Source organism: Hypanus sabinus, chromosome 19 (assembly GCF_030144855.1).
Source record: "Hypanus sabinus isolate sHypSab1 chromosome 19, sHypSab1.hap1, whole genome shotgun sequence".
NCBI lineage: Eukaryota > Metazoa > Chordata > Chondrichthyes > Myliobatiformes > Dasyatidae > Hypanus > Hypanus sabinus.
The window spans coordinates 56,022,380-56,038,476 of NC_082724.1; the positions used below are offsets into that span (position 1 = coordinate 56,022,380).

The 16,097-nt window shown below is 40.2% G+C and overlaps 1 protein-coding gene across 2 annotated transcripts in view; it reads left to right on the top strand.

Moving 5' to 3' along the window:
* Nucleotides 1-16,097, top strand: part of rad54l2 (RAD54 like 2) — a 202,173-nt gene that overhangs the window by 65,869 nt on the left and 120,207 nt on the right. For both annotated transcript variants that reach the window (XM_059944447.1, XM_059944448.1), the window contains exon 2: nucleotides 7,125-7,297. In XM_059944447.1, coding sequence (XP_059800430.1) covers nucleotides 7,180-7,297 — 118 coding nt within the window. In that variant the 5' untranslated portion in view covers nucleotides 7,125-7,179. The remainder of the gene's footprint in view (nucleotides 1-7,124; nucleotides 7,298-16,097) is intronic.

The following is a 16,097-nucleotide window of genomic DNA, read 5'->3' on the forward strand; positions in this document are numbered from 1 at the left end:
TCTTCACGACCTCCTCACCTTTCCTACCCACTGTTGCAAGAAAAAGTTTGTGTACCCTTTGCAATTACCTGGTTTTCTGTATATATTACTCATAAAATGTGGTCTGATCTTCTTCTAAGTCACAATATTAGACAAACTCAATCTGTCGAAACTACTAACACACAAAACAATTGTACTTTTCATGTCTTTCTTGAACACATTAATCATTCACAGTCCAGGTTGGAAAAAAGTATGTGAACCCTTGAATTTAATAACCAGTAGAATCTCCTTTCGCAGCAATAACCTCCACCTAATGTTTCCTGCATCTGCTGATCAGACTTGCACATGGCAGGAAGAAATTTATCCCATTCATCCATACAAAGCTGTTTCAGTTCATCATTTTCTGGGATACCTTGAATGAACAGCCCTCTTCAGGTATTGCCACAGCATTTCAATTGGGTTAAGGTCTGGAATCTGACTTGACCATTACAAGACATGTATTTTCTTCTTTTTAAACCATTTTGTTGTTGATTTACTCTTGAGTTTCAGATCATTGTTTTATTCTATCAGCCAACTTCCATTAAGCTTCAAGTGATGGACCGCACCCTGGCGTTCTCCTGCAGAATATCTTGATACAATTTTGAAGCAATTGTGATCAGTTTAGTCCTTGGAACATATGAGACTACAAATCTCTTACAGAAGTCTTACAATTATAAGAGGAATTGATATGATGGAAACAGTTTTTCCCCCAGTTCAGTGGCAGAGGTTTAGAGCAAAAGGGAAAAAATTTAAAAGAGCCCCGAGGTGCAACTTTTCCACACAGAAAGTGGTGAGTATGTGGAATCAGCTGCCAGAGGATGTGGCTAAGGCAGGTACAATAGTACCACTTAAGAAGCACTTGGAATACAAGTGGGATGAGTACAGTCGGCCCTCCTTATCCGTGAGTTCTGCATGCGCGAATTCAGCGCTCTTCCAGCACTTGTCGTTGGAGCATGTCCAGACTTCCTTTGCTTGTCATTATTCCCTAAACAATGCAGTATAACAACTATTTTACAAAGCATTTACATTGTATTAGGTATTATAAGTAATCTGGAGATGATTTAAACTATACGGGAGGATGTGCGTGGGTTATCGTGGATCAGGATCGCAAAAAATCAGAAGTTCTCTTACTAAGTGCACCGACTACAGCGCACAGTGAGGACTGCCGAGCGCATCATTGGAGCCTCCCTGCCCTCTATTGTGAACCTGTACTCTTCCAGGTTGAAGAAGAGGGCGGGGAACATCATAAAGGACTCCTCCCATCCTGCGCAAGGACTGTTTGAACTGCTTCCGTCTGGTAGGCGCTTCAGATCCCTCCAGACTAAGACTAATAGGCACTGGAGAAGTTTTTTCCCTACTGCGATCACTTTGCTGAACAGTTAACTGCCGGTTAACTGTTGGCTAACTATTACTTGGATTGCACTACTTGTATGTATAATCTATATTTTCATTTATATTTATCATCTGTTATGAGCAGAGAGATCTGCCAGAAGTAAATTCCTTATATGTGTACAGGTACTTGGCGATTAAGGTCTGATTCTGATTCTGAAGTAAGTCGGAACAGGTACATCCGGTATTATTTAGCGTCAGTTAGTCAAACGTTTGTCTTAGTATATAGTATGTATTTTACCTTACTTAAGAGCATACATTTCAGCGCCAGGCTCAGGAACAGAAGTTCCAAGTTCGATCCAGTGACAGACCACTTCTGAGCGCTCTCTCCACCGTGCCAGGTTGATGTAGAAAATCAAAATCCCAAAACCCAATAATGAAACCACTGCATTGCTTAGTAATAATTGTACCTTTCATCAGGGCAGAGCCTTTCTCACTTTATCCTTTAAAATTGTTCCGATCATTTACCGACGTAGCCTAACGCTTTTCCAATGACCGATGGCGATTCACCTCTTTCCGATTGCTTTATTATTTCCACTTTATTTTCGATCGTGATCGTGATTATTTTCGTGGACAGAAACACTGTGGATTCAGAGCTGTGACGCTGGGTCCTAATGTACACCGCACTGAGGCAGGTTAAATAAGGTCTGGGGTTCCGCTGGGTCCTAAGGTCCACCACATTCAGACAGGTTGAATAAGGGCCTTGAGCATCCGTGAATTTCGGTATCCACGAGAGGTCCCGGAACCAATCCCTTGCAGATAAGGAGGGCCAACTGTACATGGATGAATGGAATTTGAGGGCTGAACGTAGGATATTGGTGCCAATTGGGTGATGTGGCAGCCTGGACTGATTGGACTGAAGGGCCTGCTTTCACGTTATAATGTTCTGAATCTAAATTACGTTGACCTTTAACAGAAGAGGATATATGTACAAAAACAAAACCTCTTAGTGCATTTATATTGGGCCATAATGAGACTGTACCTGGTATGTATAAGATCTAGCTTGCTTGACTTAAAGGATTCCTGGATTTTTGGTGGGGAGGGTGGTGGAGTGATAAGATCCTCCTTGTGAGGAAAGGAGGCAGAATTAAGCTGTCTGGGTCTATAGAGTTCAGAACAATGGTTGTCTTATTGAAATGTACAACTGTCATATTGAGATCATCAAAATAGATACAGGAATGATTTCCCTTGCCAGGGTGCCTCAGACCAGGGATCAATCATTTAGGACAGATGTGGGAAGAAATTTCATTGCCTAGGCAATGGTGAATCTTTTCAATTTTTAGACATTAAAGAATGGAGGGACATTGGTCTGTGTCAAGAAAATGGCATCGAGGTAGAAGATCAAAGGTGAACTTATTTGACGAAGGGTCTTGGCCCGAAACGTCGACTGTACTTCTTCCTATAGATGCTGTCTGGCCTGCTGCGTTCCACCAGCATTTTGTGTGTGTTGCATGAGCTTGCTTACTTATTTTATGTAGCGATGCAGTGTGGAGTAGACCCTTCGAGCCGTGCCACCCAGCAACCCCCAACATGCCCGATTAACCCTAAACTTGTTATGGGACAATTTAAAATGACCAATTAACCTATCTGGGATGTCTTTGTTCTGTGGGTGGAAGCCAGAGGATCCAGGGAAAACCCACGCATTCCTGAGGGAAGATGTACAGACATGTTAAACGGTGGGGTGAGCCAGGGAGGGGCAATTGCCTTCTACTATTCTTGTGTTCTGATGGCATTCATCTGAAATGGATATTACCATTTAGTGATAGGTGCATTTGGCCTCAGAGAACAGATTAATTTTGAGGAAGCTTTTGTTATTTTGAAGAGTGTAAATCCTTCTCATTTTGTTGATACTTTTAATAAGTTCTTGGTGCAGAGAACTGTAATCAGTGGATGGGGAAAATGACAATGCTGGAGGAAGTAGATTAGACATTTCTCTATGTAAGATTGAATATTTGAACTCTGTCTTATATATTCTGCCTCTGCCTGTCCCACCACTGTTTATCTTGTAACATTATTTAAAGGTTTAAAGACAAAGTCAATATTACTTGCCACACTCCTAATAAGGTGGTGGCGAGCTGTTATTTTGAACTACTGCATCCAGGTTATCCTACTGTTGGGCAAGTTCTGAATTTGGTACCACTAAAGATGACAGAAATGCAATATATTTTGAACTCCCAATTAGTGTGTGATTTGGAAGGGGAATTAACAAATGGTGGCCTAGGTGTATCTGCTAAATCCTGCATTTTCTTAGCATTTTCTGTTCAAGTAGCTGATAGTCACATCAGATACAATAGACTGACCCTTCTGAACATCGGAAAGATGACATTTACCCACTATGTTCCACTTTTCCTACACTGAGATCCCCTGCTTGCGTGATCCATGGGAGACTCATCTCTTACACCACCACTACCTCAGAAGGTGCGCTGGAGGCAAGGGAGAATGGCTGGTATCCTGGTGATGCTGAGATGGCGTGCAAATCAACCGCCGCTCCCAAGCATACTCCTGGCTAACGTTCGGTCCCTGGATAACAAGCTTTATGAACTGACAGCCAGAATCTCCTATCAGCAGGAAACGAAGGAATGCAATGTTTTGTGCTTTGTGGAGACCTGGCTGACGGAGGAGACACTGAGCCCTCTGAGTTCTCCCTGTTCCGGGCAGACAGGTCGTAAAACCTCACTGGGAAGAGTAAAGGAGGAGTGGTATGGTTCATGATCACCAATGCTTGGTGTGACCCCCAGATCCTGGGATACCTGGTGCTGCTGTGCAGTCCCTACTGGCTGCCTAGGGAGTTCACGGCTGTTATCATCACAGCGGTGTACCTTCCGCCACAGGCTCTCTGACCTGGCTCTCGAGGAACAGTACGAGACCATCAACATGCTGGAGACTGCACACCCAGAGGCTGCCTTCATTGTCGCCGATAACTTTAGTCGAGCGTCGCTGAGCAAAGTCTCTCCGAAGTCTTGTCAGCACGTCCGAGTGAGCACTCATGGAGATAACACACTTGACCACTGCTACACTCCCTTCCTCCTTTCCACAATGCTTGCAAAACTCTCCTTCGCCCAGCTTTTGGAAAATGAGATCACTCTTTGATCCTGCTTTTGCCGGCATACAAGCAAAAGCTGAAACAAGAGGCAGCCATAGTTAAAAACTTCCACTGTTGTTCTGACCAGTTGGCTTCCGTGCTGCAGGACTGCTTCAATGACGTCAACCGGAATGTCTTCCATGATGCGGATGTCTCCGAGTTCACTGATGGAGTTACGTGCTTCACCTGGAAGTGCATTGATGATGTTGTCCCCCAAAAGTTGATCAGGGTCTTCCCAAACCAGAAATCCTGGATCAGTAGTTCCGTGCGAGCAGTACTTACATAGCTTCAGATTATCCACTATTGTCCCTGTACCAAAAAAGACCAAGGTAACATATCTGAGCGACTAATGTTCTGTTGCACCCACCTCAATAATAAACAAATGTTTTGAGAGGCTGGTCTAGGATTACATCTGCAGCTTGCTACCACCCAAACTGGAACCCCTACAATTCTCCTACCGAGGCAACTGATGGACAGATGACTTAATAGCCACTGCTCTATGTACCGTCTTTACACACCTGGAGAAGAAGGGTGTTCATGTGAGAATGCCGTTCGTGGACTACAGTTCAGCATTCAACACCATAGTTGCATCCAGGCAACAAGACATTGACATTGGCCTTGACCCTGCCTTGTGCAGCTGGATCCTGGACTTCCCGTCAGATCGCCAGCACCTCCAGCCATCTGACTCTGAATACAGCAGCCCCTCAAGGCCGCATACTGAGACCCCTCCTTTACTCCCTTGTACACCCATGACTGTATCGCTACCCACAGCTCCAATCTGTTAATTAACTTTGCTGACGACAATTCATTGGCATTATCTCAAACAGTAACAAGGTGGCCTGCAGGGAAGAAGTCGTCTCTGTGATACAGTGGTGTCAAGAAAACCAACCTCTCCCTCAATGTCGCAAAAACAAAGGAGCTGGTGATTACAGGAGGAATGGAGACGGTCTAGCCCCTATTGACATCAATGGATCTGGGGTTGAGAGGGTAAACAGCTTTTAAGTTCCTCGGCATCCACGTCACTGAGGACCACACGTGATCTGTACACATCAGCCGTGTGGTGAAAAGGGCACAACAGCACCTCTTTCACCTCAGACAGTTGAGGAAGTTTGGTATGGTCCTCCAAGTTCTAAGAACTTTCTACAGGGGCACACTTGAGAGCATGCCTGGTATGGGAATCCCTTAATCGCAGGACTCTGCAGAGAGTGGTGCAGACAGCCCAGCGCATCTGTAGTAGCAAACTTCCCATGAATCAGGACACTTACAAAGACAGGTGTGTAAAAAGGGCCCGAAGGATCATTGGGGACCCATGTCACCCCAACCACAGTCTATTCCAGCTGCTACCATCCAGGAAGCAGTACCGCAACATAAAAACCAGGACCAACAGGCTCTAGGACAGCTTCTTCCAGCAGGCAATCAGACTGATGAACTTACGGTGATTTGAGTATACTTTATATTAAAATAACTGTTCTATTTATTGTAAATTACTCTGATTGTACATTGCACATTTAGATGGAGACTTAACGTAAAGACTTTTACTCCTCATGTATGTGAAGGATGTAAGAAATAGTCAATTCAATTCAATTCAGTAGACTTCATGGGTTTGTGATGTGCTATTGGAATTGTCTTGGTGACTAACAGCAGTATGTTTTGCTTCAGTCAGAAAATACTGATGTTGGAGGATGTCATAAACTCAAGAGATACTGCAGATGCTGGAAATCCAAAAGCCAGTCCTGATGAAGGGTCTTGGCCCAAAACAATCAGCTCTTTATTCCTCTTCATAGATGCTGCTTGACCTGTTGAGTTTCTCCAGCATTTTGTGTGGTTGTTGGAGGATGTGATGTCTTGAATTGCTTTGTATTTTTCATTCAAACAATGCACTTACCATCTCTGCAGCTACTTAAGACCCTAAAATGCCCCTTATCAGGTCAAGGGGATGGCTGCTTTTGGGCCCCTCAGCTTCTCTAGTACCTCTTTATAAGTTGTTTGAAGTAGTTCCCTCTCTATTGCTACTGAGTTTCTACCATTATTGGGATGCTTTTAGTGTCTTCTATGGGTGTGAAATATTTATTTGGAGTCTCTACCATTTCCTTATTTCCTGTTATTAAATCCTTTGTCACATCCTTTAAAGATTTAATGTTTGCCGTAATTTCTTGTTTCCCTTTTAAGTGCTTTCCAAAGCTTTTATGTTTTTTGAAAGCTTGTAATCCATTTCTTCCTTTTTGTTTTTGTCTTTCTGGTTTCTGAATTCTTCCCAGACTTCTGGATTACTACAAATTATTGCAATAGGACTTTCATTTCAATTTAACTTCCTTAGTAAGCCTTGGATGAAAATTTTGTCTGCCCAGTATCTTTGAGAGCTATGAAGTATTACCTTGAGCATCCAGCATTGTTTCATAGCTTTAAATGCTTTTAAGTTAATAATAACCAGCCAAATTGGCAGTGTTATTTCTTTCTCTAAGCACAGTAAGCCTTTTCAGGAAGAGGGCATGGATTTTGAATGTCAGTGTTTCCATCCAATAGATTGTTTTCATTATGTAACATTTCATTATCACATGATGTTGACATTTGTAATTGCTAAATGTGATATCTTGAATGCAATCAATCCCCATGCTTTGTGCTGCTGCTGTTGCAGGTCCACAGAGGAGGGATAATGAATTTGTAATGCACAGTGTCTGTTGTTCTGGGCCATGGAGGACGAGTCTATCTCAGGGAGTGATCCAGATGTGGAGTCGGAGGATGTGGAAGAGGAAGAGGAGGAGATGGAGGACAATGATGGTGATGACGAGGATGACCTGGAAGAAAATGGTGAGCAGCCAGTGACCCCTTGCAATTCTAGATAAGCATAAAGAAGTTAAGATTATTGTGAGATTTTGATTAAAATTTTTGTAATGCTGTTAGGTACTTTTGTGTTCCTTTAATTTTGAGTGTCAGTTTAGCTATTGGCAGAAATAGCTGAGGAGACTGTGGGTTTGTACACAATGTAAAGTGTTTGACACTGAGCTGATGGTTCAGTGCAGTTAATCAAGGTTTACTAGATTATTAATCATGCATTTATTTTTAAGGTGAGTTTTTAAGCTGAGGCACTATTGTGCACCAAATGTATCCACAACTACCAATTAGAATCTTAATACATATGAAACAAATCATGAATAGATATCGTCTAATTGCCTTTGGATTTTTCAGAGATTTGCATGGCATAGGCCATGTGGCCTAATGGACTCATTCTCCGATAATCTTTTTTTATCGCATTAATTTACCTTGTTCTCTCTTCAGCTTGAGTTGCAGTTTCATAATGGAGACAATGTGTCCATTACTATTTAGTGAGTGTCAGCTGACGTATAAATTATTAATTTGTTTTATTCCTAAAAACACGATGTAATATTTTTATTGACAGTGTGATTAAGCTACCAAAGGCTATGGAAGCCCCTCTTATTCTTTACTGTTTTTGTCCCTTCAGTAAGCTCATTTGTAGAACCAAGGAAAAATAATGATGTTTATAATCATGAAAAGTAATGTTGCCTAGAGGTTTGCTTGGTTGATATTCACTTCAAACAAAGCTATTCAGTTTACATTATTTGGAGATAAAAAAACCAAGACAGCAAAATATTGAACACTTGGATCTATCTCACAGATTATGAGAGATCCTTTTGGTAAGGCTGTTTTCAGGTAGAATTAAATTGCCACTGAAAATGTCATAAATGACCATTTCAAACGTCTTTGGAGCTTAAAGAGGTTTATTCACTACAGTACCAGTTGGAATACTGATGGTTTACTTGCAGGTTACAAAGTTGCAATGGTGACCATCATCATAAAACAATTGTCAACTACCACTAATGGTTTAACCACTATTATAGATGAACTATAAACAGGCCAATTATAGGTGTTTAGTGAGTATATTTTCCAAACATTTTTAAGCATGGGCTTCTTTTGCCTTTATTTCTTTCTGCTGTCAAAATTTAGCAGCATTCCTGAGACCTTTACCACCATCACACATTTTTCACTTAATAATTTGTATAATACAGTAAGTGTCCAGACAGCAATCGCCCACTCAGAACAACTTGATAATTAGTCTATTTTTGCGATATTGGTTAAGCAGCACCTAATGGCCAGAGTTCTTTGAATTATGAGCTTTATTTTTTGGATATCTCATCAAAAGGTTCAGTGAAATGTGTTGTTTGCATGAACAACTAATACACCCTAGTGATGTGCTGGGGGCAGTTCACAGGGATCACGACACATTCTCGCACCAACATAGCATACCCACAGTGCTTGGCAGAACAGCACCGAACACAACAAGTAATAAAAAAACCCAACAGAAAACAAGACCATTTCCTCCCTCCCATATTGCCCCACCCACAAGTTTTCTTAATAAGAAAATCTGGCCCTCAGCTCCTGTTATCTATACTGGTTGAGATAATGGATAGTATAGAAGAGAAAGCTGCTTGTAACAGTCCTATGATATCGCTAATGTCCAAAAGTAGTACCATATCAGTTCTGTGAAACTATTAATTCAGGTATTTTTATTTCGGCCCTTGGAAGCAAGCATCAGCCAACAGAGCAACAGCTAACGTGAAAAATTTCTCAATTCTGCAGTGTATTAGCAAGTGTTAAAGTGATTACTTAGGAGGACTACCAGCATTGTGATTTCACTTCAATTGCACAACTGAACAACATTTATATTTTGTGAATCTTGCGAAGTTTTCTTCATAGCATTTCATTGATGAAGGTGGCATAGGACCCGTCTGTTTCACTGTCCCAAAGGTAATTGGCGGCTGTTAAATTATGAGCTCAGATAAATTAATGTTTTCACTTCAATTACTGAATCATGAGAACAGAAGAGAGTCCTCTCAAAAGAATTAGAATCAGGTTTATTATCACCGGCATGAAATTTGTTAACTTAGCAGCAGCAGTTCAATGCAATACATAATCTAGCAGAGAGAAAAAAATAATAAATAAAATAAAACAGTAATAATTAAACAAGTAAATCAAATACCTATATTGAACAGATAAAAAATGTGCAAAAACAAAAATAGTGTATATTAATAAAAATGAGGTAGTGTCCAAAGCTTCAATGTCCATTTAGGAATCGGATGGCAGAGGGGAAGAAGCCATTCCTGAATCACTGAGTGTGTGCCTTCGGGCTTCTGTACCTCCTACCTGATGGTAACTGTGAGAAAAGGGTATGCGCTGGGTGCTGCAGTAAAAGTATTTTCTATTGTTGTTCTTGATTTTTCAAATTCTTTATTTTTGTAGGCCTGGTAAGTAGATCTAGCTGCTGGATTTGGAAGAATAGGGCTTGGGTTGCAAGCCTAGGTTTTGCTATCAGTTGACTTGAAGACTTTTTGCATTATTTAGCAGATTAAAGGTTTGCAGTGTTGGTTTAAGTTTCCAGCAGAGAAGCAATTCAGATCTTTGTAATTATCCTTTGGTGCCTCTGATATTGATCAAGTGGGTTGTAAGGGTACTAAAAACATTTTATGTAAATTGTTCAAGTAGTTTTTGATTTGTGTGTACTTTGTTGGTTCAGGACCTGCAACAAAACTGGTTGTAATCTTGGTGATGCATAGAAGTATTTACACCATTGTGTGGAGGGTGGACTAGTCATCAAGCCTCCAAATGAAATTAAGCTCAATCACTGAGAAACTGTCCTAGGTGAGCATGACGAGGTTCAAATATGGATCTGGATCTAATATAAGCAGTGAATGGTTTACTAAATTGAAGGAAGATTGGGGCTTGGGCTGCAAGCTTGGGTTTTGCTATCAGTTGACTTGAAGACTTTTTGCATTATTTAGCAGATTGAAGGTTTACAGAGTAAATTGCCACTTGGAAATTATTTTAAGTCTTGGATTGTAGGAAGGGAGAAAGGTAAAAGAGTACCTGTTGTTCAGGGAGGTATTGTGAAAAGATAAATACTGATGTTAAGGTGCAAATGATGCTAAGGAATTTACCAGAGGTAATGGTCCTGTCAAAGTTCTGAGAAGCACTGGCCTGGTGGAGAATAAGATGTATAAAAACGGTTGCAGACACAGCTTGGCACATCATAAAAGTCGGTCTTTTGCTGTCTTGGTAAAGCAGCCAACATAATCAAGGACCCCTCTCACCCTGGACATTATCTCTTCTCCCCCTCCTATCAGGCAGTACAATAAGATGGACTCTTGACCTCACAATCTACCTTGTCATGACTGATATGATGAAATGATTATGAATGAAAGATTTTTCACCACACCTCGGTATATGTAACAATAATGAACCGATTTATCAGGTTAGTGGTGGCCTTGTGCATGAAGTGTTTGAAAATTTGAAATGTGGGCTAGAAGGTGAGTACAGGGAGAATATTGTCAAAATCAAAGTAAATTTATTATTCAAGTTTGTATATGACATCATATACTACCTTGAGATTCATTTTCTTGGAAGCATTTACAGGAAAATAAAGAAATACAATTAAATGTAAGAAATCCTGCAGCAAACTGAAAAGCTTGAGCATGTAGGTATTAAGAAGGTGGATGTGCTGGAGCTTTTAGAAAGCATCAAGTTGAGTAAGTCGCCGGGCCCGGATGAGATATACTCCAGGCTACTGTGGGAGGCGAGGGAGGAGATTGCTGAGCCTCTGGCAGTGATTTTTGCATCATCAATGGGGATGGGAGAGGTTCTGGAAGATGGGAGGGTTGCGAATGTTGTTCCTTTATTCAAGAAGGGTAGTAGAGATAGACCAGGAAATCATAGACCAGTGAGTCAGTGGTTGGTAAGTTGATAGAGAAGATCCTGAGATGCAGGATTCATGAACATTTGAGAGGTATAATATAATTAGGAATAGTCAGCATGGTTTTGTCAAGGGCAGGTCGTGCCTTACGAGCCTGATTGAATTTTTTGAGGATGTGACTAAGCACACTGATGAAGGTAGAGCAGTAGATGTAGTGTATATGGATTTCAGCAAGGCATTTGATAAGATACCCCATGCAAGGCTTATTGAGAAAGTAAGCAGGCATGGGATCCAAGGGAACATTGCTTTGTGGATCCAGAACTGGCTTGCCCACAGAAGGCAAAGAGTGGTTGTAGATGGGTTATATTCTGCATGGAGGCACCAGTGGAGTGCCTGAGGGATCTGTTCTGGGACTCTTACTCTTCGTGATTTTTATAAATGACCTGGATAGGGAAGTGGATGATGGGTTCGTAAGTTTGCTGATGACACTAAGGTTGGAGATGTTGTATATAATGTGGAGGGCTGTCAGCGGTTACAGCAGGACATTGATAGGATGCAAAGCTAGGCTGAGAAGTGACAGATGGAGTTCAACCCAGATAAGGGTGAAGTGGTTCATTTTGGTAGGTGGAGTATGATGGCAGAATATATTATTAATGGTATGACTCTTGGCAGTGTGGAGGATCAGAGGGATCTTGGGGGTCCAAGTCCATAGGATGCTCAAAGCAGCTGCGCATGTTGACTCTGTGGTTAAGAAGGCGTACGGTGTATTGGCCTTCATCAATCGTGGAATTGAATTTAGTAGTAGAGAGGTAATGTTGCAGCATAGGGCCCTGGTCAGACCCCACTTGGAGTACTGTGCTCAGTTCTGGTCGCCTCACTACGTGGAAACCATAGAAAGGGTGCAGAGGATTACAAGGATGTTGCCTGGATTGGGGAGCATGCCCTATGAAAATAGGTTGAGTGAACTTGGCCTTTTCTACCTGGAGCGACGGAGGATGGGAGGTCACCTGATAGAGGTGTATAAGATGATGAGAGGCATTGATCGTTTGGATAGTCAGAGGCTTTTTCCCAGGGCTGAAATGGTTGCCACAAGAGGACATAGGTTTAAGGTGCTGGGGAGTAGGTACAGAGGAGATGTCGGGGGTAAGTTTTTTACTCAGACAACGGTGAGTGCGTGGAATGGGCTGCCAGCGACAGTGGTGGAAGCAGATACGATAGGGTCTTTTAAGAGACTTTTGAATAGGTACATGGAGCTTAGAAAAGTAGAGGGCTACGGGTAATTTCTAAGGTAAGGATGTGTTCAGCACAACTTTGTGGGTCGAAGGGCCTGTATTGTGCTGTAGGTTTTCTATGTGTCTATCTATGCATAAATAAAGATGGACAAACAGCCAAAATGCAAAAGATAAACTGCACAAATAAATAAAATAATTAATAATACTGAGAGCATGAATTGTGGAGTCCTTGAAAGTGAATCTGTCAAGAACTGATTCCACAACCTAAAGAGTCACTTTCAAGGACTCTGCAACTCAAAGTTCAAAGTACTTTGAAATTTGAACTTTGAGGTGTAGAGTCCTTGAAGATGAGACTTTAGGTAGTGGTATCAGTTCAGCATTGAGGTCAGTTAAGTTATCCATACTGGTTCAGGAGTCTGATAATAACCATTCCTGAACCTGGTGTTGTGGGACCTACAGCTCCTATATTTCCTGCCCGGTGGTAGTAGCAAGAAGTGAGCATGGCCTGGATGGTGGGAGTCCTTGGATGCTGCTTTCAGGTGGCAGTGCTTATTCTGCCTGGGAGACAGTAATGTAAGTAGACAAACACCATTGAGGGTTCTTCCAACATGTGTAGAGAAAGGAGAACATTTTGGAAGTAGTGGTGTGTAAGTTGTTCGACTGGATGTGAGACTCAAAGTAGGAGAATGGAATGGCTTTCAGAAGACTGGGTAGGAGGTGGTTAATCTGGATAACTGTAGGAGTCTGTAGCCTTGTAGCTGATAATCTCAGCTGTTCCCTGAAAAGCTGTTTGAAAAACCGATTGGAATAGTTGGAGAAAGACCATGTGAAAGAGAGCACAGACTAGAAACTGGGGTGGAGTTTCAAGATGGCGACGTAAACATCTGCCTTTTAGGCGCTCTTCACTTTTCTAACTATAATCACCCTTTAATCTAATCTTTTCGAATTTAATCAAATGAGTTGATATTTTCGATTGACTTTTTTTTCTTTTAAAACTATATTTGATCTAACTTTGCCGAACTTAAAATGGCTACAAGTAAGAAATCGTCTAAGGAGCCTTTATCTGTTGAAACAATTTCGAATCTTCCGGACACTAAACTTGCAGGTTTGGATAACAAGCTGCAAAGTAAAATGGCAAGTTTGGAAAGTAAAATGGCAAGTTTGGAAAACACGTTTACCACGAAAATGTCTGAACTTGAAGGAGCTGTTAAATCGCTTGATACTAAGTTTCAGTCGCAGGCATCGGTTATTCAGCGGCATGAAGATAAGTTGGCGACTCTTGAAAAATTAATTGTTGAAAAAGTACGTACAATTGAAGTGTTGGATAAGAAGGTACAATCGACTCTTAAGACTGTAGATCAGTATAAGTTTAAAATTTCTGATCTCGAAAATCGATCTCGCAGACAGAATTTGCGTATTATCGGGTTTTCCGAAAAAGTTGAGTCCGGTGATTTAACTGAATTTTTCTCTAATTTACTATGGGAAATTTTCGGTGATGAAGGTTTGCAAACTAAACCTGTTATCGACCGCGCTCACAGAGTTGCGAGGTTTTCGTCTGTGCGTGATAAACCACGAGCGGTGATTGTTCGCCTTCATTATCCTCGGGAGAAAGAGCTTTTAATTCGATTAGCTCGTAAAAAAGGTATGATTTCCTACCAAAACTTTCAATTTCGAATTGTTGAGGATTATTCCTTTGAAGTAATGAAAGCCAGGATCGCTTTTAAACCAGTGATGGCAGAGATTCATTCGATCGGACTTAGACAAGCTTTAATGTATCCAGCGAAGCTTAGAATTGTGCTGCCCGACAACAGTCAACGATTTTTCAACACTCCGGAAGAAGCGAAGAAATTTGTTGAAGAATTTCGATCTTCTACTGCAACTTGAACTATGTGTTATGTGGAAGTTTTTTCGGAGAGAGGATATCTTTCTATTTTAAGTTTTAACCTATGAAGTTGGGTTATAACTTTTTTTTGATCTATGGGTCCGGTTTTTTTTACTAGCATCATTGTTTATAGATGTTTTTTTTTAATTTTGATAATATTCTTTTTTTTTCTTTCTGTTTTGGTTATATACGGTTATATTTTGCATTAATGATTTATCTTTTTTTTAAGATGTTTATTTTTCCCGTAAGATTCTGTTTTTTACAAGCATGTATCTGTTTGCCTGTACTCAGATATGGGACGAATGTTTTGGATTTTTAGTTTTTTTTTATATATATGTTGTACTGTTTATTATATCCCTTTTTTTAAATGTTATTTTGTCTTTTAACAGATCGCTGAACTCACTTTTGTATTTAGTAATATGGCCTTTTCAAAATGGCGTTTCTTCTTCCCATAAGTCTTTGCTCTTGAAACGTCATCTTGTATTTGAATATGGGATTTTTTTTTAAAGGTATATTACACTTTTAAATTTTGACGTTTATACCTTTTTTTTATTAATGATTGTTGTATTATATTAGTTTTTTTTTATTATTCTGATTGATATATTTTTTTTTTTGCAACTCTATATTTTAACTTGGGTGATATATAGTTTTCTTCTAATCCTTTTTTTTATAGAGCTGCCATCTTGAAATGGGGGTAAGATTAGTGTTAGATTATGCGCCTGCCGCTTGGCTTTTTCTCGAAGGGTGGGGGGAGGGGGTAGGGATCTTTTTTCACGCTTTTGCTTTTTATTTTTTTGCTTTTAGTTTATGGGCCGACTTTAAATTACTAATATTGTTGAGGTGTCATGTTCTCCGGCTGCTCCTGAATCAATTTTCCTCCTTCCTGAATTGTGGGTTATGTGTCTTTCTAACCTTTTATGATACACACAATTAATATTGGTATGATGGATAGATCTGTTAACTTTATCTCCTGGAATACTAATGGTTTAAATCATCCGATTAAACGCAAAAAAATATTTAAAGTATTCCATAGACTGAATACTAATATTATCTTTGCACAGGAGACCCATATCAGGAGGGAGGATAATCAACGTTTTTTTAGGTTCTGGAAGGGTCAACAATTTCATTCGAATTGTACCGCCAAAATTAGGGGTGTGTCTATTTTTATAGATCCCTCAATATCGTTTACACATCATGAAATTATCTCTGACCCACAGGGTAGATTTTTGTTGATAACTGGTTTACTTTTCCATCGGAAAGTTGTTCTAGTTAATATTTATGCTCCAAACTTTGATTGCCCTGAATTTTTTAGACGTTTATTTACCTCTCTTCCTAATCTAAATGAATATATGTTGATAATGGGTGGAGATTTTAATTGTTGTTTGAATCCTTCGATGGATAGATCTAAACCTATTCGCACTATTCCGAATAGATCAGCCCTACTTATTAATTCATTTTTGGTTGACTCGGGAATTACAGAAATATGGCGGTTTTTGAACCCTAAAGATAAAGAATTTTCTTTTTTTTCACATGTATATCATAGCTACTCTAGAATTGACTATTTTCTTATTGATCATCGGTTATTAACGGATGTTATTGATTGTAAATATGATTCTATTACTATTTCGGATCATGCACCTTTGAAGTTATCTATTAAGATTTCGGACTATTCCAATAATACCAGATCTTGGAGACTTAACGCTACTTTGCTTCAAGACCCAGAATTTATTACTTATATAAAACAGCAAATTGACTTGTTCTTTTCTACAAACTGTACTGAAGAAATCGACA